This window comes from Xiphophorus couchianus, chromosome 23 (assembly GCF_001444195.1).
Source record: "Xiphophorus couchianus chromosome 23, X_couchianus-1.0, whole genome shotgun sequence".
Taxonomy (NCBI): Eukaryota; Metazoa; Chordata; class Actinopteri; order Cyprinodontiformes; family Poeciliidae; genus Xiphophorus; species Xiphophorus couchianus.
In genome coordinates, this window is record NC_040250.1 from 5,129,927 (window position 1) to 5,153,897 (window position 23,971).

A 23,971-nucleotide genomic window follows, 5' to 3' on the forward strand; every position below is an offset into this window, starting at 1 on the left:
ATTAGATTATGTAACACAATGTATTGTTTATCCATGTTTTCCACTTTCATTTAAATAATCTCAAAATATTCTATTTTTAATCCAGGACTGAGACTGTGACTTTGATATTTGTTCCCAAGAAGACAACTTACAGCTGCCATGTTTAAATATAGAATAGAATAGAATTCAACTTTATTGTCATTGCACTGTCACAAGTACAAGCAACAAGATGTAGTTTGCATCTATCCAGAAGTGCTCTACAAGATATAAATATTTATTTACGGATGTACAAGACTATGTATGTATGGACTATAAGGGGTTATAGCAAGAGATATAGATATTGTGTATAAATATAAATATGGGAGCTATATGCACAGATTATACAGATTATACAAGAATGTTAGGGAATGGATTATAGAGAAATAACGGCAGATAAAATTTACAGGTTGTATGTGTGTGTGAAGAAAAGAGTCCGTGATGTGTGTGTGTGTGTGTGTGTGTGTGTGTGTGTGTGTGTGTGTGTGTGTGTGTGTGTGTGTGTGTGTGTGTGTGTGTGTGTGTGTGTGTGTGAGGATAGTCCATGTGTTATTGTTGTATGAGAGGATAGGGGAGTACAGTCCTTATAGTTTATGTTTTATGTCAGGAGGCATTCAAAAGCATGACAGCTGTGGGAAATTATTTATAAACTATAAATACAGGTTCAAATATAGGAAAATACCTCCAGCAATATTTTTTTGTACCATACCTTTTATTGCAACCATCGGTTTGCCTCTGGCATAATTCTGACTGGATATTTAAACTCTTGTGATACAATGGAGTACATCCAAATAAATCCTTTTAGTAATGGCAAAGTGAAACTACAAGCCGAAGTTAATCATCATCATTGTTCAGAAATTGATAGTCTCCTATGTTGCATTCAGTTGTTGTTTAGATATCAAACCAACTCTAAAATGATTTAAACATTTCAAAATCAAATTTTGTTACAGTTTCCTTCAGAAAACATTTTAGGCAAAATTAAGAACAACAAGCCTGAAAACAGAATATATTTTCCTAACAAACATTGAAGTAGCGCCATATTTTTTTGTCCTTGAGGCTAATGTTCGCCTCACATTTAGCTCTTCCGTATGCCTTGTATCTCTGAAAGCCTGAACTAAGACGGTGCTTTTAATCCTCTGCAGATGAATCAATACATGAAAGCATGCGTGCAGAAAAGCTGTGAACTCATGACCCTTTTAAAAGTGTTTTCTGCTCAGTTTTCACTGTGAAATTGCACGGTCTCACTATATGTTCAGTGATTTAAATTTCCATGAGAACAGAATTCATCAAACTGTAACAAAAAGCCAAATGAATTTCATGGCATCGCTCTTCACCTTGCAACAAGATAAAGTGGCACTTACACAGTGAGCACAATCAGGTTCCCGACAACCCTTCAGAGAGGAAAACTCTTATCTGCTGAGCTGAGGCATTCACCAGAGACAAGCTGCATATGATCACTCTTTCAGGTTGCTGTTCAACAGTCAGATTTCATTGTTATGTGTGACATGGAAGGAGATAAGACGAGGAGATGCCGAGGTGTTCGGGTGAACCTTGGGGAAAGACTCGCTGCCATGAAGAAAACGGTGGCTGAGAAAACATTGCAGCATTTTGAAACATGAGCATTTCACTAGCAAAGCAACAGAAGTAGTTTCTGTCGTGAACACATAAACAACCCACACGGTAATACAGCAGCCTCTAATGGCTTTATGGTTGTTCCAGAAAGAGAAATAAAACTGAGGAGTGTTGAACATGTTCTTTTAGAACTATTTCTATGAAATTTTGCCACAGACGTTCTTTCAAGAACAAATGTGACATTATTGTTGGGTTTTCACAATCTGCTTCTAGCTATCTGTGCAGACAAAATGAGCAAGTCATTTGGTCAAATTAATATCAACTTCCAATGAGTTAAATTGAAGACCCAAATGCAACAGGACACAGGCAGACATAATAATGAAGACCTTAATGAGGAACCAAAAATATTTATAAAAACCAGAAGAAGACACATGGAAACCAGAATGACTCACATAAACAATGAACAGAAAAGAGCACAAAACTAAGGAAACAAGTCAAAAACAAATGATGTGTATAAATTGACTAACTCAAAGAAAAATGTTAAAATGGCAAATAAATAATAACGAAATAATCAGAAATAATCAGATTCAGAACATGTTGAATCCCAAGTGAGTGATCAGACCACTGGAGAGTTTTGTTTCTGGAAATTTTATGACTTTACCAACTTGCCCAGGATTTTATACACATGAGATGATAAAAACAGACAAGTTATCAGATGGTACTGATGTGCTCCAGACGTGTTTTATTTGGAGGCGTCAAAGGACTCGTTTGGTCATGACAATGATCTTGGTGGGTAACTAGCAAGTCTTTTAAGCTGTGAATGTGACTTCCTAGAAGGAAAGGATTTGTCATCAGAGTCAGCTGCAGCTGTAAAGCTGGGTAAATTACATTTCAGTTTTTTACATAAAAAATGTCGCTGTTGATGGTTTGTGTAGCAAGTTTAGCTTAAATAGTGTATGGACTTTCTAATCGGTAATAATAACAGATAACAGATAAACTCAGATAAGAGTTTTCCATGTCCATTTATGCTATGGACATGTAGTGCTTTTTCAGCTGTATTGAAATTGAAATTGTATTTTATAAGACTGCAATGGAAACACTTTTTTACATCACATGTGATCAACAACTGGATGTTACGACTAGCAGAAAAGACCAGGAAGACAACAGGAAGTGGGTGGAGGATAATGTGAACGACATCATTTTAATTATCTATTGTGTGGAAAAGACTTATTCACATGTGATTTTAATTGTGTTTTATATTTAATGGAATATCAGCAAAGTTTTGTGCACATTGTAGTTGGAACTTGGCTAGTTGCTTCGTTGGCTATGAGATTATGTTGCCATTTTCAAACAGTCTAAATTAACCATTTTTATGCTTTCAACCTTTTACCTGTTCTCAATGTAAAACCTTCACACTAGAATAAATCTTATAGATTTTTCTCTAATAAAGTCTTGATCCCACTGAAAAGGAAATAATCTGAGTTAAATCTGAAGGCTAAAATTAATCCAAAATTATTGTTTTTTATTTCACTCTCTGAAATAAGCCTAATATTGATTTGTTGGATTTTTCTTTTTGCTCTGCTGTAAAGATGAACACCATTAGCTATTCCATAATTTACCATGAACTACAACTTTCAAAGTCCCTTTGATTTTTATTTGAGGGACTACTTTAAGTCTTATTGACTCTTTGGGATGAAGTGTAGAGTGAAATGCATGCTTCCATCATGAGGAACCTTTCAAAAAGATGGACATTAGGAGTGTTTCATTTGCTTTAATGGAGCTGAGGTTGTGAACTAAGCAGTGCATCCAGGACTGATTGCTCTTCAGGGCTGTGAGAGGTTTCCTGTTTTCACTCAAAGTAATTTTATTTCACTACTGAGGGCGAGGTAATTCATGTACATCCAACCATAACATTCTCAGGAGAGGAGATTGATGTGTTTGAGACTAAACTTGCAGGAAAATAAGGAGTAAAGATTCATTGCCTTCCAGCAAAAATAAGAGGAGGGAGGGAAATAATCTGAAGAAAATAAGATGACCTTTAATATCATGCTGAATTTGATATTTCTCCCTGAGTCATTCATATTTTGTTTGTCGTGTTTTTGCTACCCAGCAGCAGGACTGCTGCCTTAACGGGAATGAGTTTGGTCATCCATAAAAGAACCAAGATGATGAGATTTTGTCCTGTTAGATAAGATCTTTTAGATAGAGAAATTTTATGCAATTTGTCACCTGATGCTGCAGGGTTTTCTCGCATTCTGTGTCATTTCAACATCTTTCTTTCTTTTGAGGCTTCTATGTATTTGAGTCCAAGTAATAACTTTCACACTAGCATATTCAAATACTTTCTAAGTCTTAAAATATTAACTAACCACTCTTTAAGATAAACTAGGAATGTTTCAGATTTGTGGGTTGTACAGGATATGGGGCTTTGTCCAAATTGAAGGACAAAATAAAGAAACTCCTCCCTGATTTGTGGATCTGAAAAAAACCTGACTATTCAGATCAGTCCTACGATTTTTAAAGTCTCTATGCTTTTAAGCAAACAGATACTGGAAATAATTTGTGAATTTTAGTTCCTCCCTGTTTCAGGTCTAAGTAGGTTTGCTCCAATTCACCTGTATGCTCGTCACTTGATAGCCATAATGATAAAGGAAGCAGTGTTGCCATATTTAAACACATTGAGCTTGTAAATCTTTTTTGAATGGGTTGTTAAAATTTGAACTGTTTTTGACAACATTTGGCAGGTTTTTTATAAAATGTTCAAAGGATAATTTTATCAAAATATTTGTTATTGTGTGGCAGAAAAGCACAGAACATCTTAATAAGATGCAGTGTCATTGCACTCATTCTTATCTGGAATCTATCAAACCTGATTTCATCAATGATTAACAGTCATTGATTAATCAATAGTCCCAATGTAACAGAACATAAAAGGACATAATGCCACAAAGAAATGTGTAAAAACGTGTTGTGTTTCAAAAGTCATGTATTTAGCACAATTAACATGAATTTCAGTAGAGGTTGAGATTTTTTTTTTAATTTGTTTATTTTTTATTTTAAGAGTTTTACATTGTGTTTGGGCTGGAATCCTGAAAATAACTGAATTTAAATTAGCTTACTCAGTCATTTGACCTCGATTGTACAAACGTTAATGACTGTCTACACATACTATCATACAACAGGGAACTGTAGAGGACTGATGAAAAAGCTAAAACTAACAGCAGCATCCCAAGCTCTCTTATTCAAAGTGTCATCTCTTTAGTGAGGCTGCCATGCCAACCCTCAGCAGATATTGGTTTCATTAGGATAAACCCTGCTGCGGACTTGCGAAACTGTGACAAAGCTTGATCAAATTACAGATAAAAAGAAAAATATAATTTGTCTGCCTTCTCTTAAAAAATTAAAAAAAAAAAAAAAAAGCTAGCAGCCATGAATAATTGATTCCTGAGGGAAATAAACTGACTCCAGTCTTGAATGAAGATGTCAGTTCAGGAATGAAAAACCCTGACACTTGTAGAAGTCTAACGGCATCAATAATGTAAAAAAGACGTATGTTAAAAATATTTTGGTTAAATGTCAGGCAAAATAAGTGTAATGTGTGATGCAATGCACTAGCATTGACCTTAGAGTTTGTTCATATTGTGAAACAGAAATGTTACGGTCCGACCAGTAAGGCACAAGGACAAAGGCATATATGAAAAAATATTTTCTATTTATTTTTCAAGAAAAAACTTAACAAAAGCCATTCAATAGCAAATCTAAAAAAATATAACAAAATGGGCCCAACAAAAATCAACTAAGGCATGCCTAAATCAGGATAACAAACCAAAAACTGACCTCACATAATGGACACACAGGGGAAATTATATACAAAGGCTAGCCTACACAAACGAGGAGGGGTGGGAAATGAGACAAAGACAGACAATGCATAAACATAAATAAGTAATTCAAACCAACACATTTTGACTACAAAACAACTATAAAAACAAAACAATCTAACACCAAAAATTGTTTAAGGACTTATGATATTAATAGAGAGAGAGGCAGGTCCTTTAACATCAAGTCCCCTGTTTCCAGCAGCCTGAAGGTTTGTTCCACTTCCTGGTTTGCCTTTCAACCAGTCCTCTCACTCAGCCAGTCCTTCAAACTCAGCAAAACAAAGTAGTTAATAATTCAAATAAACAAAAGGAGTTTACTAAATGTGTGCACCCATAATAGTAAACAACCTAATGCAATAAACACAAAAAGAGTGAAATTATAAATGTATTGTGTGAAAACATTGAAATAAATACTAACACTGGGAAAACTAGGGAGGAACCTCCACAAAAAAGAACAAAACCGTAACTTTTTTTCAAACAGAAAAGAGGTACATCTACAAATAAATTGGTTACTTTAGCTAAGTTATCCATCGCAGCTTTTTGTTTTTATACAGAAAAAAACCACTCAGTTCATAGAAACTGTTTAATAACTGGAAAAAAAAAAAGTAACTTATTTTAAAACTAGGATTGACTTGGAATGCATGCCATTGGGAACATATTTATCCATATCAATGGCATTATCAAGTGTTTCCGTCTGAATTTGTGCTATTTAATTAAACTGAACTGACTTTATAGTGACCGGTGAAAAGGTTGTTCTGCACGTTAAAGTTCACATCCAAAGTGAGTGGGGGTGTGTGCTTCCTCACACACACCATGAGAACCTCTTGCTTTCTCACTCGTCCACCTTTTAAAACTGCTAAGTAGTCAGTTTGTGACAGATTCCTAAAATACCATGACAGCATATAAGGGTTGTTATTTTCAAACCCACACAAACATACATATGTCTTGTCCTATTAGCTTTGAAACCACTGCAGAAACCAGCGCTGTCACTCTACAGTGTGCAAGGGGTTTGCTGCATGTTACAGGCATATGAGTTCCCCAGCATTGGGCAGTCAGCAGTTCTGGTGCCCAGGAAGCAGCCTGAAGCAGAGGAGGTACTGTCATTCCTCTCAGCTCCTCTCTTCTAAAGGTGTTGATTTTCCATTTCTCCCTGCGGAAGAAAGGGAAGGTCTTTTCTCACATGCCATCTGGCTGTAGAATAGTAGATGCCAGTCCTTCTCAGTCTTTCTCTAATAAATTATTGTTTTTTTGTGTCAGCTAATCTCTAAATCCCTTTCTTTTAATACATCAGATTCATAGCAAGCTAATTCAGTAGCTTTTTCTAATGATGATAGCTTTGAATCTAGTCTATCACAAAGGATTTTGACTGGATTTGATATGATAGACTACCATAAAATACTTTTAAAGTAGAAGAAAATGGATAAATGGTTTTTACTTTTATTCCCAAAATAATCAGCACCACTAGTTGCGCTAACCCTAAAGCGCAGTTCTGCTAACACACCATACTAACATTGTGTTTAGCAGAAGCTAAGTGTTAAATTTCTCCATGTTGATACCCAAAATGTGTTAATGACACAAAATGTGTTACAATGTAGGGTATATCACCCTAAATGGGGATCAAATTTTGTATTGCCCACCTACCTGAATGGTTTCGCTCCAGGAAGTGATAATTTGGACGTCTCACTCATGGTTTTAGTTTTATAGTTTTTGAGTCTTGCTAATTATGTTTGTATTCAGCCTCCTTTAATCGGTTACCCCTTAAGTAAAATTCATTACAACAATGAGTAGATCTAGAAACATATGTATTATAAAGAGTGGGCGCAAGAGGTTTTGTGAGGTTTATGCTGAGGATCTTTGAAATTAAATAGCAACAAAAAAGCAACCTTTTAAATTTTATTTAACTAACTGGGTAGTTTGGCTTCTGTCTGACAGAGTTAATTATGGTAAAGTCTTGGCTGGTCGCTCTGTGGTAAATAAAAATCTACTAAAATATCAAATATAAGTCTATTTCACAATTTCATTTTAAAATATGTGCTACATTTCTTTCATGTCTGTCCAATTTACACTTTTGAAGCACAGTTTCCTGTTCCGATAAGTTTTTTATTATCTAAAAGGTCGCAATCATTTAAATGCTGTTCTAACTCTTTGTGTCCTTCCACTTCCTCCTGTCCCTGATCGCCCCTGTCCTCCACACTCTGTCCTCCACAGTCTCATTAACGTTTTTCTTTTCTTCCTTTTTCTATCTTGTCATGTCCCTGATCAACTCTGTTTTCTTTCTTTTCACTGCTGTTTCTCTTCCACCTTGAAGTTCCTTTTAACCAGCAGCCTGGTAAAAATCAACCGCTATTTCTACGCTTGTTTTCATACAGAGGAGCACTGTAAGGAGATGAGAATCATGCATCATGTCTATCCTGCATTTTAAACTGAAATAAAATTATCTAAAATGTTGAAGGATTTAGGTTTTCATGTTTTTCTTCAAAATAGAATACATTGATGTAGAAGAGAAAGAAAAACGTAACTACTTTGAAGTAGCTTTAGTGATTTGGCCAGAAAATGTGAAATGTGTTACTTATAACAATTGCAGCAATTGTGTATTTTTATTATTATTATTATTATTATTATTATTTAGTTTAACTCACAGGCCCATTTGTACTATTTTAAACCGAAGGGCATAGAGCAGAAAAACATTTCAGATTTCTTATATTATTTCTGCAGCTGCTCTCATGAAAAAGATTGAGATTTTCCACCTGATCTAAAATTTTAAGAACAACCATTGAATCCAGTTCTGTTTCTACATGACCACTTACCAACATCACTGTGACAAACCTTAGCACATTAGTTTTGCAGGAATATATCCCATATGGAATAGAAGTTTCTGAGATTAAAATGTTTCATACAGTATTTGTATGTTTGAAAAGACATCTTTTGGATTCCATTTTTATATTCTTTATCATAGCAAACCTCTCACAATTATTTGAGTGCCTCTGCTCTTCATGCTGTGTTGTCATGATGGAGGTTGTGCAATATGAAGGTAATCCTTAAAAAAAAGGAAAGTTAAACCTGAATGTGTCTCATTTCCTCTGAATGGCATTCTGCTCAGCAGGAACTGAAAGAAGATGTATTTACTTATTAACTTGTCTGCGTAGGCCAATCAATAAGTCCCCAGGACAAGGGTGATGGCTGCTATGTTAAAAGGTCAGGTCAGCTTATAAATGAAGCAATAAGAAAAATGTAGGCAAGGAAATCCTCAGAATCAGCATCTTTTCCGTTGTGCAAATAGTTGGAGTTGCTAAGAAATTACCATGTTAATTACCCATAAATAGCCTCTCTTTGTTTTCTGCATTTAGCATAATAACCTCATTTCAACCTGCTGGATTTGCCCACTGTGGGCTCTGATGAATGGGTTTCTGAAAACAAACGGACGTTAATTGTGGGCCTCTGAGGAATGGTCCTAATCCTTTCTGGCTTTACACTTCACAAGATTTTTTAATGTATGTAGTATAAAAGTGCTTGTCAGCAACACCCATGCAATTTATTTGGAATAAAACAACAAGCATGAATTCATCCATGAAATACAGTAGGTGGGCTGGATTGCTGCAGTTGAAAATTGTTTTTCTTCCAAAATTGCTGTATGTCTTGAAAAGAATTATTCCACCTTTGTTTTTTCCATTAGATTTATATGCAGCTTTGTTTCTCACCATGATAATATTGTGCAGTTTGTGTTTACCACAATTAACATGTGAATTTGAAAAAAGAAACTTCTGAAGCAAGTTAATCCCATAAGATTGTGTCTTTGAACAGGATACATTTAATTAAAAGTATGCAAAAGATGCATGTGTATTATCCAGACCCACTTGACCCAGCAGAATGAGACTAATTAGTTGAATAAGTCACAAAAACTAATTAATTTATAATTCTCAGTGTAAAAAATATTCACCTTTGAACTTTTCCAAATTTGCATTTGTTATAATGACAAACTATACAGTTTTTAATAAGGATTTCATCTAACAGTCAAATACAAAGTAGTGACAATTCTGAAGTGGAAGAAAAACGAAACATGGTTTTTAAACAAATGTAGAATAAAAATGTGAAAAGTTTGAGTTTTTTTTTTTTTTTTTACATTTTTTAGAAACATTTTTGTATATTTTTCTGTGTGTCTCTGTGTTGCCTTGTGGATGGATGGAGTTAAAAGATTTAAACAACATAAAAAAGATGATAAAACCAAGTATCTGAAATAAATACTCAATATTATGTTTTCTAACTTACTGGTAATTAATCCCTCTCTACTGGGCCAAAAGCATGGTGCAGAAAGTAATAATTCTCCTGAAATACAAAATGTTTCTTTGCATAATCTTTTCTTATGCCTGAAATGTTTAACTTACAAAATAACTTTCAACAATTTATCCAAGTAATTATAATTTGTTAAGACATCCAAAGCTTTTCTGAGTCCCACGCTGCAAAAACAGAAAATCTTAACAAGTATTTTTGTTCTGATTTCTAGTGCAAATATCTTAGTGTACTCGAGAAAAGACAACACTAACTTACAAGCAACCTTTCAGCAAGATATATAGGAGCTTGTTTTAAGGAAATAATTCTTTAATATTCATTATAAAAATATATAATATAAATATTCATTTATTTTACTTATGATGGGAAAAATGTCTCATAAGTGAAATAAGGAATTATTGACTTAAAACAAGCTCCTATAGGTTACTGAGAAGTTATTTGTAAGTTAGTTTTGTCTTATTTCTAATGTACTAACATTTGCACAAGAAACTAGACCAAGATACCTGGTAAAATTTTCTGTTTTTGCAATGCAGTTCTACTTTTCAAAAAGCTTCTATGTTCATTTTCCTCTTTGCAATTTGATTTGATGTAACTGAACAATTGAAAAACTCAAAATGAGCATTGCAACCCAAAACCTACAAAAGTAACCTCAAAACCCTCTTTTGAATTGCTTTATTGGTTGCACAAATGCCCTGTATGTTTCCGAAACCTCCAAAAAGCTCTGCAGTGGGTAGTTAAATGAGCTGACAAACAAGAGGCCTCAGGTTGTAGATTTACATGAGAGCAGATACTGGAACGAGTAAAAAGTGGAACAAGATAGGCCTGTCAGTTAAAAGAGAAAGCTTAGCCCTCTCAGAACTATCCACTTGTGTCAGCGGCTTTTCCTCTGTAGCAGCAGACAACAGACACTGGAGCTATTCAGCTGAGCAGAGGCAGCAGCATTCACTCAGTGAGTGGCTTGCTTCTGTTTACATTGTCACTGGTGGAGACATGCCCTGCTGCTGCATATCTCTCTTATCCAGACTGCTCTGCACTGACATATATCAGTTCACATGTGAGCTGCTTGGTACTCTGCCTTACAGCCACAATCCCATTTCAAGCTCCATGCTTTATCACCTTGATGACCTACAATTTATCTCGCCTCAATGCAAGCTTCATGTGGGATGAAAAAACCCTGCTAAGCGTCTTTGTGTGGGTTTGTTCGCCTTCATTCCAATGAATTCCTGAGATGCAGGATTGCTTCTTTTTCTGGCTCTGCTTCAGAGGATTTAGATGATAAGTGTACAATGTAAAAACACAAAATCTTGCCAAGTATTTTTGGTCAAGTTTCTGCTGCAAATGTCTTGGTACACTTGAAATAAGACAAAACTAACTTATAAGTAACTTCTCAGCAAGATATTGGAGTTTGTTTTAAGTAAATAATTCCTTTAATATTGATTTTGAAACTCCAATGGCAAATTATTTCCCTTAATTATTATTATTTCCATTGGCAAAGTATTTTCCCAGTGTTATAAGTTAGATAAACTGCCAGAGGAAGTAATAATTTTTCCATCAATATTAAGAAATTATTTGTGCTGCTCTTACATTCCAATCATACATGTTTCCCTTATATGGTGGAGTCTACATGCATTAGATTAGTTATGTCAGCTTGTTGTGAATAAACAGGCAGAACAATAAACTTGATTTAAGTTGTAAAAAATTAATTGTATAAATAAATAAATTATAATAATAAATGAAGATCAAATATTTACATACAGTCAAAATTATACCAATGGCAGAACCAATTCCCCCCAAATATTAGCATTTCAAACAATGTCAGAAACACCATAAAAATAAACAAATGGGTCAAAAGCAGTTTAGCCGAATTGTTGAAGACCCTTAAAACATTAACTGAAAATAATTAGTAGTCCTATTTCAAGATTTAAATAGTTCTTTATACTAACTTATCAAAAATATCCAACTTTGTTGTAAAAATAGACAAAACAGCACCTAAAACAGATCCTAGAAGCAGAATTAACCTTGTTTATTTAGCTCAATATATTTGATGGTACATTTCTTAAATTGTGTCCCTTGTATCCCTCCATAGTTGCAGTCTTTACCTCATCCACAATCCAGATTTGAATTTTTGAACATACAGTTTAACTATTCCTGTCTTAGAGTTTAATTTTGGCTTTCCTATTGATCCACTGGGAATAATGGATGTCATTATGACAGATGCTTAAACCTCGGTGAAGAACTCCCTGTGGGAAAATCAAGATTTACAACTCGTCCCTCCACCGGCTCTATGTTTATAGATCTACGTCTTTCGTACACTAACTGCCTGATCGCCTCTACAAACTGCCACTTGTGACTCAAGGGCTGACTGACTGGAGCAGAAATCAGCCATTAGCACGTAGCTACAAGAAGCTTAGCAACAAATCAATGGACTCATGCTCTTTGTATTTTCCAGGTACACTCAAGAGCAAAGCTCTCAAAAAGACTCAAGCAAAACCCTCAAAAAAGCAGCAATTCTTTGTTATTAGAAGCATATATTTTTCATTCAGATTTCAGTGGGTTTCTGCAGGAGCTGGTTTCTGAGTTCTGGGATGAGTACTGAAAAGACATAAAAATTTAACTTGTATGCACTATATAAGTTCACATTACAGAATCATGATAGAAATGAAAATATAAATAAATCATGGGAGAGGGTGTATATGTCTGCCTTCAAGCCCAACCAATCAAATTTTCAATCGGCAGCTCAAGTCATGATTTCATTGTTTTTGCATCTTCCTTCAGCAGCTCAAATATGGGCTTTTTTTTATCTCTGAGACCTTCTGTGGCACAAAAACAAAAAGTGTGGGTTATGTATTTTGTTCTTTATAACTAGTTCTGTGTAGCCCTTCCATCTGGAAAATGCCCTAGTAGAAAAACATGTTTTTGAAAAAGCCAATAAAAATAAAATTCAAACTTCACTGAACCACAACGAAACAAAATGCAATAATGTAAACAAATGTTACGGACGAGTTTCTGGGCATGTCAATGAAATGTACCTCCAGTTTTATTATTACAGAAGGATATTTGTTCCTAACTTTATCTGGCATAACAAAATTAAATCTGAGATGCTTAAAACTTTTTTCTTGAGATACATTCCTGTAAGATTACTTGTTTAAACAATGAAGTCTTCGTAATGTTTGCAGCAAAGTGCACTTTTATTGAGATTAAGATCACATAAAGCTCACATTTCATTAATAAAATGAAACAAAGGAGCTAGGATTCATGAAGACAGATAATTAAGAATTTATGATTTGTAATGTGATGCACTTTTAACTCAGATCAAAAATGTTAATGTTATGTTCTGTGTTTTTCTGTGTATTTATTTCGAGTTTCTGTCTCTGAGTCTCCCTGTTGTCCTGTCTTACCCTTTGATTGCTCCCTGGTGTGTCTCGTTTCCTTGATTACTCCCTGTGTATTTAACCCCACCTGTGTTCCTTGTTCCTCGTTGGGTCCTCATCTCATTTGGTGTCATTGTGCTGTCTCTGTCTGGATGTCCATTTGTTCACCCAGCACTACCTGTGTTAAGCCCTGGTTTCTGCTGAGCAGTGCTGCCTGGGTTTTGGACTGTTTGTTTTATTTGGGATTTCATCATTAAAACCACCATTATTCATCTTACCTTGGTCTCCAAACGTCTGCCTCACCTCACATTGTGACAGTAAACTTTGATGTGAAAAACAGATTGAAGAGTTTAATCTGGTGTGAAACATTATTTTTCTTTTGAACTGTCCTGAATTTCCTTGAATTTTGACTTTGAACAAGGTTGGCTTTCATTTAAACATTTATAGAGATCTACTAAAAACTACTGAAAAAACTTTTTTCAGTAGTTTTTTTATTGCTTTTCATTAAACTTTGGTCAGAACTTGTACTTAACATATTGTAGATGAAAAGTTTTCAAATCTAGACCTTAAGGTTCAGTCTTGAGGCTTAGATCAAAAGGCTGAATCCCATCTTCAGTATGTAGTTAAGTTCAGAGTCCTGCACCACCGGCCCTCAAGAACTGGATTTGAATACCCCTCTTGTAAAGGATGTGTTTAAAAATGTAGAAAGCTGTGTAAGTGGAAGACAGTCAAGTTCTTCAGAAATGGGAAAAGTCAACCTGACACAACCTAAGAGATACAAGATATTTTGCAATCATCTTGTAAATTCTGAAATATTGTTCTCAAAGAAGAGCTATGTCTGCAGTTCTCAACTAAAGTCAAACTTAAATCCAGGGAAGGCTTGACTTTGCTATTGGTACTCTTTATCATAATTCAAGAGGTAATCATGAAGAGGAGGGAATCTGATTTGGTATCCTCTTGATCTGTTGGTGTCTTCAAACGAATGGTTTACAGAAGCTTACTGGTTTGGAAAATGTGAGCTATTCTTTCTTTAGATCTGAGAAATCAGTTTCTGCCTCAAACAGAAATTCAAATATCTTGGTGTCTTGTTCTCCAGTGGATGGAATAAGACATGGTGGCACAGTCTGAAGCTGCAAAGAAAGTGCTAAATGGAAAGATTTTGATTTACTGCTCCATCTGTATTTCAACCATCTGAATCATGACTGAGATAAGAGTCTTAAAGGAGTCCTGATCAATATTTCTTTCAGAAAATCCTTTGGGCGTTTTCACTAAAGGATGAATGCATTTCTCTCACAATATGTAATAGTTTGAGTTTTTTATTAAATAAAATAAATAACTGGAAACAACCTACATGTCTTAACAGGTCATGACAGAACCTTTTTAAATGGATTCTTTGAACAAACATTTTAGATTATTTTACAAAATATCTCAAAGTTGCATCATAATCAAGGATATTATCTTTGAACAAAATAAAAAAATAAATCAACACTGCTGTGAAAATATATAAAGTTTGTATTCTTTGAAGCAGTATAGAGAAATGAAAGAACCATGACTTATGCAGTATTAGGTTGTTAATAGTCCCTACTTACAGAAATCTTTAATTAACTTCACAATATTTATTAGTGTTCTAATATTCTTGTTATTTGCCTCAGTATTATATTACACAATCATCGATCAACATTCTGGATCAAAAATCTGGTGTATTTTAATACTTTATCCAACTTTCATTATTAAATTTTGTTGTTCTCTTGCTACTTCTAGCAATTATTAAAGGCTCAAATGAAATAACATGCAAACATTCTTCCCTGTTCCAACTCATTCATATCCAAATCCTCTTCCTTCAGCAGTATTGTACTTGTAATCCCCTCTTTATCTGACAAGAAGCTTCAAAGATTTATTGTTATGAGCAAAATGTGCTAATCTGTTTTCTCCATTATAATAAATTCTGTTGAAACTCATTCATGATTTGGAGTAAGATTCCCCATGTTCTCATGTGGGTTTGTTTTCATTTTTTTGTAGTATCTGCCAGTTTATTTTGAAAAATCATAAATCTGTTTTTAATAAGTCATAAAATACATAAAAATATATGGAAAAAGTTAATGAATGAACAATCACAAAGACAGTTAGCCAAGATTGGATGCACATTTGCAAGATGATTTGATTATCTCACCTTGATAATCAGGACTATCTGTAAAATCCATAAAAGCTATTTTTTTCCATGCATTCTGAACAACCTATAAACAGATGCAACCTTGTGTTGATGTATTTTATTTCCTTCACTTCTTCCCAGGTTCATCCATCTCTCCTGCTGCCCGGCCCGGGCAGCAGCGCTGCCATCGATTGATTCATTCATCTGTTCATCTTTCAAAGAAGCTGCTGCACTTTGATTTGTTGTTGAGGAAGTTTCCGCGCGGTCAACTCAACAACACCTCAGATCACATAAAATGTATTTATAAACTGCTTTACTCATGAATTTAGCAGTCAGGTGAGAACATTTCCTCATTGTGCTGCTTATGATATTCAAATATGTTGCAAAGATCTGATTTTATTATAGTCAAAAACTGGCAAGGCCATAAATTTAGAATCATCTTTTGTTTTTTCCCACAAAGGATGAAGCGATTAAATTACAGCCGTTTGTTCTGCTGTCAGTCTTCCAGCGCGGTGGCAGCTACCTCATTGGAAAGCATTCTCTAAACAGCTCCTGCTTTGTCATGAGAGAATAGGGCAGAAAATACATTGATGGATTTTTTTCTGCCTTCATGTTAATGTATTCTGAGGCACTGGGGTGTTATGGTACTTTGCTGCTCCTCATTGCTCCTCCCCTCCCCATCCTCTCTGTTGCTCCTCATCACTTTCCAATATATTTCTCCATCTGCAAAGACAAATACAACCAGGCGGGATCTGCTGTGTTCTTGTTGCCAAATTCACATCGAATGTGGATGGGGCTCACAGCAGGATTATGTCATGATTGCCCAAAACAATCAATCCCTGCAGATTGAAGTGGTGCATCATCATAACCTTGAAAGACCTTCACTGGCAGAGAAAAGGGAGTCAAGAGGGCCTTTGTGTCATAACTGTGCAGACAGCAGCCCCTGTTGATCATGCAGAGAAATAAACAAGTGCTTTATAAAAGAAAAAGACAACAGCTACACGTGCTAAAAGTACAGCAACTCTAGGTTAAAGGAAATATATTTTATGTATCGTCTACTAATAACAGCAGGTTTAATAACCTTGTTCATGATCTGAGTAAACGTGAGTCAGGAGTAATGTGCTGCTACATAATTAGTTGTATTCTTATAGAAGCTATGTTACTGTAATTTTAATAGATACATAAAATTTTTGATGTTATTTAGAAGGCTACCAGAAAGAGTGAAATCAGAGACCAAATTGCTCCATAAATAATAGCACTCTGCTAAATATCAATATAAAGGCTGAGAATACTGTAAATTCAACTTTTATTTTAATAGTATAGTCTCACACTGAACATTTTAGAAAGATCGAAACTAATTTCAGATTTATTGAGTAACACAGTAATTGTTGACAATATTATAAATTTACGTATTCCATTTTATACTGACATGATCCGACATAGAGGCCAACCTCTCTTATCTACTCTTCAAATGGGAAAGACAAAATAAACATGACATTCAAGTAAGGAATGCATATTGATCTATGGGGTGCAAATAATTGAATAGGACGACGATTGAAAAACATTTTTTCAAACTAAAGTGTAATGTATTCCAAGGTTAACGTCACCAAGTGATGGACATTTTATGAAAAAATATGAAAGTGATAATTAATTCACATGTAATTACTTAATTCATTTAGTTCTGTTTATTTCTATTGTCATCTATGTAACGATTAGCACCTTTAAACAATTATGAACATAGTTTTGTTTATTTAATTAATTTGTTTATTTGATACATACCTAATGCATACAACAACGATATATATTTTTTATAATATAATTATTATTCTATTTCTCTTTTGGCACCCGATCTCAGCCTAAGGTTTATAAAAAAATATTTTATAGTTTGTTTTTTTAAATAATTTTTTGACACAAACAAACACGACGTTGCTTGCAGCTTTTATTTTGAAGAGCCACAGTTCGTTCCATCACTTCCGTATCTCTTCTTCGTGTTTTTTCATGCGGTAGGAGTGTTTTGTGGCTGCTTCATCGAAATAAATAACCATGTCTATTGAAGTGGAATCTGCAGAGTAAGTAGTCTTTGAAACAACAGTTAACTTCCATGTGTTTGATGAAAACTTGCGGAATAATAACTGAATATCAAATATTTATATTTAAGGAGAGGCCTCGCTCATCCTCAGCTGCAGAACACCGACCGATGTTAGCATCCAAAGCTAGCTTGCTAACTATTTCAAGCACTTTAAACGTATATCCTGCTCATCAGCTTGCCTAACTAGAATGTTTAGTTAATTGTAGTGCAGGAATGGGCTTTAAACTGCTCACTTGTTTCATAGTTATACTACCCCCCACACAACTAATTTGAAAAGGCTAAATGAAGCTAAAGTTAGCATGAGTTAGTATTCCGCTCCTTCAGCTATTACTGTCAAACTTGGGCAAATTAAGACATTATCATGCAACATGTACTGTTTTGCCTAAATATGTAGACATATTGTTTTGTAATTTGATGCGCTCCGTAGTTCCCTCATAATTCTGTTAAATAGAAATTTGTAAGGACCTGAAACGTCTCCCTCCTGGAGACGTTTTAACGTAGGAGGTTTGTTAATAAAGCGTTTTTTTTAGTATATATTTGGTGATTTTATGAACCTATTAAATGAAGAACATGAGTGACGCCATATATTTGATAGATTTGCAATATTGGGCATGCTACCTACATATCCAAACAAGTTGCATGTCAAAAAAATGGCTTAATTAAAAAAGAAATGTGCACAATAAATCATGTAAAATATTATATTGTTAACATGAAAAACAGCGACAGCACACATTGTATCTAACTATTACATTCAGAATTCATATTAGCTGTATCACCAGTATGATTTCTGTCTTCCCAGCGTGGTGCGTCTGATTATGCAGTATTTGAAGGAAAATAATCTGCACCGAACCCTGGCCACGTTGCAGGAGGAGACAACAGTGTCTCTAAACACAGTGGACAGCATAGAAAGCTTTGTGGCGGACATCAACAGTGGCCACTGGGATACCGTCCTGCAAGCCATCCAGTCCCTCAAGCTACCAGATAAAACCTTGATAGATCTTTATGAACAGGTGAGTTTTGGATTTGTTATTTTTGTTACATTAAATCCTACTACCTATCAACATTTTCAGAACTATATTGTTTTTTAATAGTTATTCTAGCTCATTTTGACCTATTGCAGACTAGCTTCAAGTTATAATTCATTTATTTTATTAGATGTGTTTATAAAATTAGCTTATTATTAACCTGGGTATCCTTTTCCTAACCAGGTTGTCCTGGAGCTTATTGAGCTGAGAGAGCTCGGTGCTGCTCGTTCACTCCTCAGACAGACCGATCCCATGATCATGCTCAAACAGACGCAGCCAGAGAGATACATCCACTTGGAGAACCTGCTGGCTCGCTCCTACTTCGATCCCAGAGAGGTCAGTCCAACATGTGCAGCAGATGCAGTGCTCAGTTTTTTCGTTACGGTATTAGTTTAGTGTCCTAGTTAAATCCTATTTACTGGTCTGGGGGAGATTTTAGTTTTCCAAGTTGAGTCAGGTCTCTGCTTCTGGATAGGAGTTCAGTAAAATCATTGAACATCCTGTTGGATGCATTTTCTGCTGGTATTGATTGTGATGTATATTAATTATTTATTGCCCAGCCCTAGTTTGTTAAAGCTTTTATATGTGCACTTTAAAAATTGACTGAAGAACTAATGCACAATGTGAAATTTTGCAGCGTTTTCCCTTTATAACTTACTTGGATGTGTTTCTGTACAGGCTTACCCAGATGGCAGCAGTAAAGAGAAGCGGCGCGCCGCCATCGCTCAGGCCCTGGCAGGAGAGGTCAGCGTGGTGCCGCCCTCCCGTCTCATGGCTCTGCTAGGACAGGTTAGTAACCTTAAAACCTTTAAACTTGCATTATATACACAAGTTGCTGACATTTCACAACTCTTAAATTTTCTTCTTCAGTCTCTGAAGTGGCAGCAGCATCAAGGTCTCCTGCCACCTGGTATGACCATCGACTTGTTCAGAGGTAAAGCAGCTGTGAAAGACGTGGAGGAGGAGCGCTTCCCCACTCAGTTGAGCAGGCACATAAAGGTACCCACACTGTCAGAAATATGGCCTGCAGAGGGGGTTATTTTGGCCACTCTTTAATCAAAGCTGTTCATTTAGCTGAGCTGGGGTGTAAGTCATTTTCTCTCTCTGCAGTTTGGACAGAAATCTCATGTGGAGTGTTCTAGATTCTCCCCTGATGGTCAGTACCTGGTTACTGGGTCTGTGGACGGATTCATTGAAGTGTGGAACTTCACCACTGGAAAAATCAGGAAGGTATAATACACTTAAAAAACACAAAATCTTACTGTTTTTGGTCTCGCTTCTAGTGTAAGTACTAGTTATAATTGAAAGAATCTGCCAGTGGAACGAGTACTTTTAAATTAATATTAAGGAATTAATTACATAAAACAAACTCCTATATCTTGCTGAAAAGTTTCTTGTAAGTTAGTTTTGTCTTATTTCAAATGTACTAAGATATTTGCCTTAGAAACTAGACAGAAAATACTTGATAAGATGTTGTGCTTTTGCAGTGAACTTGTGTATTTGTTTGACAAGACTTAATTTATCTGTTTTTCAGGATCTGAAATATCAGGCTCAAGATAACTTCATGATGATGGATGATGCTGTGCTGTGTATGTGCTTCAGTCGAGACACTGAGATGTTAGCAACTGGAGCCCAGGATGGAAAGATTAAGGTCACTTTTTGTTTCTGTTGTATTTTGAAGTTTTTAAAACACAGTTTAACTCTTACTGTTTTCATTCAGCATTCTTATTTCATTCCTGATTGTTGTAAACTACATTTATTTTGTAAAAACATAAAATGATGGAGCAGTATTTTCTGTTCTCTCTGACTTGAGTCATCATTAAATACTTTGTATACTTGCATGTAGGTGTGGAAGATTCAGAGTGGTCAGTGTCTGAGGAGATTCGAGCGCGCCCACAGCAAAGGAGTAACTTGTGTGAGTTTCTGTAAAGACACCAGCCAGCTGCTCAGCGCCTCCTTCGATCAGACAATCAGGTAAACTCATCTAAACTAACTTCTCTCTTTCACTCCGAGTTTTTTGTAAGTGCAGCTTTTTAAAGTCTCAAGTGGCTTTGTAGACTTTGCTGAACACACATGCTCAACTCTTTTCATTTTTCATGTTTTTGTTTTGCACAAGAATCCATGGACTGAAATCCGGTAAATCACTGAAGGAGTTCCGTGGCCACGCCTCGTTTGTCAACGAAGCTACATTTACCCCAGACGGCCATCACATCATCAGTGCTTCCTCAGATGGAACAGTCAAAGTAAGATATTGAAAAAAGTTAAGATTTTATAAACTATAGAAAAGAAAAGAAAAAAGAGTGATTTAAGTTGTTTTTCCAGGTCTGTATATTTATGGGGAGAATTTATGTACATCCAGATTTTCAGATCAGTTTTCTGCTCCATTAGGACACCTTTTTATCATGTTTTTTTTTTTTTTATTTAAAAGATGCTCATCCAAATATGTGTATTCAACCATTCAGCTATACGTTTGTTTGACACTAGCAATCTATTCATTACTTTGCTCCTCCTTTTAATTTTCCATCCACCTATTATTGTCTCCCTATCCATGTGTCTTTCCCTCCATTAATTTTTTTGTTTAGTCACCACAATTAATTTATTAATCCTTACCTACAGTTAATATTCTTTCCTTCAATAAATACTACATGAAAGAGAACTTGAGTCTGAAAAAGTACAGCAAACTTTCTCTTTAACTTATTGGGATCCTAACATGAATCATCTAGTCCAGTTGCAGCATACCGACTTCTTTCCTTGTGTTTTCTTTTCAGGTGTGGAACGTGAAAACTACGGAGTGCAGCAGCACATTTAAGCCTCTTGGTACGTCAGCTGGCACAGACATCACCGTCAACAATGTCCTCCTGCTGCCCAAGAACCCTGAGCATTTCGTAGTGTGTAACCGCTCCAACACAGTGGTCATCATGAACATGCAGGGACAGGTAAGTTTAAGTTTTAAGTATATATTTTAAGCTTTTAGATGTTCTTTTTATGTGAGCATTTGTGCTTTTCTTGTTGAATACAGATTGTGAGGAGTTTCAGCTCCGGTAAAAGGGAAGGCGGTGACTTTGTGTGCTGCACTCTGTCGCCCCGCGGCGAGTGGATATACTGCGTAGGTGAAGACTTTGTGCTCTACTGCTTCAGCACCGTCACAGGCAAACTGGAGAGAACACTGACGGTACGATGCTGCACGCAAACACAGATCAAAGAGTCCAAAAATATCACAGCACACCCTCTGCACCGTTTGTGGTGCAGCATTTGTCAGGCAAATATCCACACAGGTACTGATGGTGAGAACGTAAACCTACAGGATGCAAACACAAACTGATTAATACTCAAGGTTACATCTTAATCAGTGATTTTCTAAATTAAGCTTATTATTTATTGATTGCCTTTAAACAAATTTCCCCACTTGCTTTGCTGCTCTACTTTTATTTTTAAAAGTAGCTTTAATAATATAGTTAACTGTGTTCAGAAATCCTGACATCCATGCTTTGTTTTTAAAATGTATAATTTACTGAAACTATAATGCTTTGATCAGAACATTTTTCCTAATTTTTTTAAATAACTGTGCAGATATTTGCTGTAGTGTCAGCTTTTTCTTATCTACCACATTGATACTTTATTTTGTTCTGCAACACTGACTGAAAAGCAACAGATTTTCTCTCAAACAAGTTTCTTGGGTATATATATTAATGAAGTTATCTTCACCTGCTACTAGTCATAAAGTTATGCCTTTTCTTTGTGTCTTCATGTCTATTCAAGTCTTGTGTCAATCCTGTTGTTCTTCTATCCATCTATATCCACCTGTATTATGGCCAACCTAGGTAACCCAACTGCATTTAAAAAAAAGATAAAATCCGGACCTCTTCCTCAAATCAAATCCGGAAATTACTTCAGAATTTATTTACAACAAACTGAAGCTGTTTCTTCAGGGTGAAGCAAAGCCAAAATTACAAGGATTTTACCCAGTCAGCGCTTCCAAAACTCTATAGACAAATAAAAGGAGACACCTTCCCCCATCTAGGCCTGTCACAGTAACAAATTTTACTGGATGATAAATTCTCAGTAATTATAGTGATAAACAATAATGTTGTTTTAAATCTATTTTCAAGTAATATATTGAAAATAGCTTAATAATGCAAGATCACCCACTCAAAGACCAGTAAATTTTAATTTAGTAAACAACCTTTAACATTAGAACTGGATAATAAGAAAAAAATTCTAGGAAGAAGAGGATCTGCAACTCAGATCTGGAAAGAAACCAACCATAATCTGTTCTTCTTTGACGTCTGTAGTTTTTGCAGCTTCCTTTTGACCACTGCTAAGTTGAAATGAAAACTGAGTAGGAACCCAGTTTTACCTTTAGCACAACAGTGAAGTTCTGCTCCAGGTGACTGGTTCTGCTGCTTTCTTCTTCAGGTTCACGAGAAAGATGTGATTGGCATCGCCCATCACCCCCACCAGAACCTGATCGCCACTTACAGCGAGGATGGCTTGCTGAAACTCTGGAGACCCTGAAGCATCCTCAGGAGAGGAACCTGGACATTCTCTTTTTTTTTCATTCTTTTTGTTTGTTTTTTGTTTTTTCACTCTGGTGAATCCTTCCCAGGATCAAATGGACTTTGATGTATAGGAGAACCACCAGCCTTTTACACTCAGAATAATAGAAAGGTCGTTCATTTAAAAAAAAAAAGTGTACAGTTTTTTTTTAAAAGTTTTTGTATCATTAAAATCTAACAGCTTATGGCATTTTAATGTATCCTGTGGGACTAAAGTTCTTTATTAGACAGAGAAATGTTTTAGCTTCAGTTTTTCGTCACAGATGTTTTGTAACAGCTGGACAGGAACTCCTCATCTTAAAATAAGGTTTTGATCCCTTAAATTTTTCCATTTGTTCAAAACAGAACTCCAAAGATGACAGTAAGAAAACTTGCTCAGTGCAAAGAAATGTGAATGTTTTCATATGAATTGAGGACATTTCTGGCAAATCACTTGAAAACTTGAAGATTTAATGGAAGTATAAATGCCATGTAACATTTTTCTGTCTGCCATTAAAGCCCTCTGAGCTGAACAGTGCAATCTGAATTATTTTGGTGTATAATCAAACAAAAGACCTGGAAGAGAAGAGTGTTGTAAGGTATTTAACAAACAAATTGTGTTTTGATTTTTTAAAGTTTTGAGTTGTGAAACATGTCTCAACTTTCTTAGCCAGTCTTTCTGGGGAAGAAGGAGCCTACATTCAGCCATTTTTCATGAAGGAGAGGCCTGGTGGAATTTAAACCCAAAACAAACTGGTTCACTGATTCTTAAAGCAGCTGCTCTGCAGAGAAAAGTGTCAGGCTTTTCAGCAGCAGCTTCAAAATAAAAGCCTGTGTTGCATGAACACCTGTTTTTCTTCCAAATTTAATATTTTACGGTCAGCTTGATCATAACTAAAATCGAAACATTAATGATTTGTGTTTATGAATGTCTATCCTTTTTGGTGAACAAGGGATGCTTGTTTCCATAATTGTTTACAGCTCGGGCAATTTCCAGTAAACATCATAACATCCTACTGGTGCACTACAAATGTCACGGCCAAAAGTTAG

At 35.5% G+C, this 23,971-nt stretch overlaps 1 protein-coding gene across 2 annotated transcripts; it reads left to right on the forward strand.

Annotated features, from left to right (window-relative positions):
- The first annotated feature begins 17,229 nt into the window (after positions 1–17,229).
- Positions 17,230–23,454, forward strand: smu1a (SMU1 DNA replication regulator and spliceosomal factor a). 2 transcript variants are annotated; one of them, XM_028009586.1, is made up of 12 exons: positions 17,230–17,341; positions 18,161–18,371; positions 18,570–18,722; positions 19,065–19,175; positions 19,257–19,385; positions 19,497–19,616; positions 19,921–20,037; positions 20,233–20,360; positions 20,503–20,629; positions 21,155–21,322; positions 21,406–21,558; positions 22,803–23,454. In XM_028009586.1, exons 1-12 carry the CDS (start codon positions 17,316–17,318, stop codon positions 22,899–22,901), a joined length of 1,542 nt encoding a protein of 513 aa, XP_027865387.1. In that variant the 5' UTR covers positions 17,230–17,315; the 3' UTR covers positions 22,902–23,454. The 2 variants fall into 2 exon arrangements, with proteins under 2 accessions (XP_027865387.1, XP_027865386.1); XM_028009585.1 differs by having other exon boundaries at positions 19,065–19,385.
- Positions 23,455–23,971: the final 517 nt, after the last annotated feature.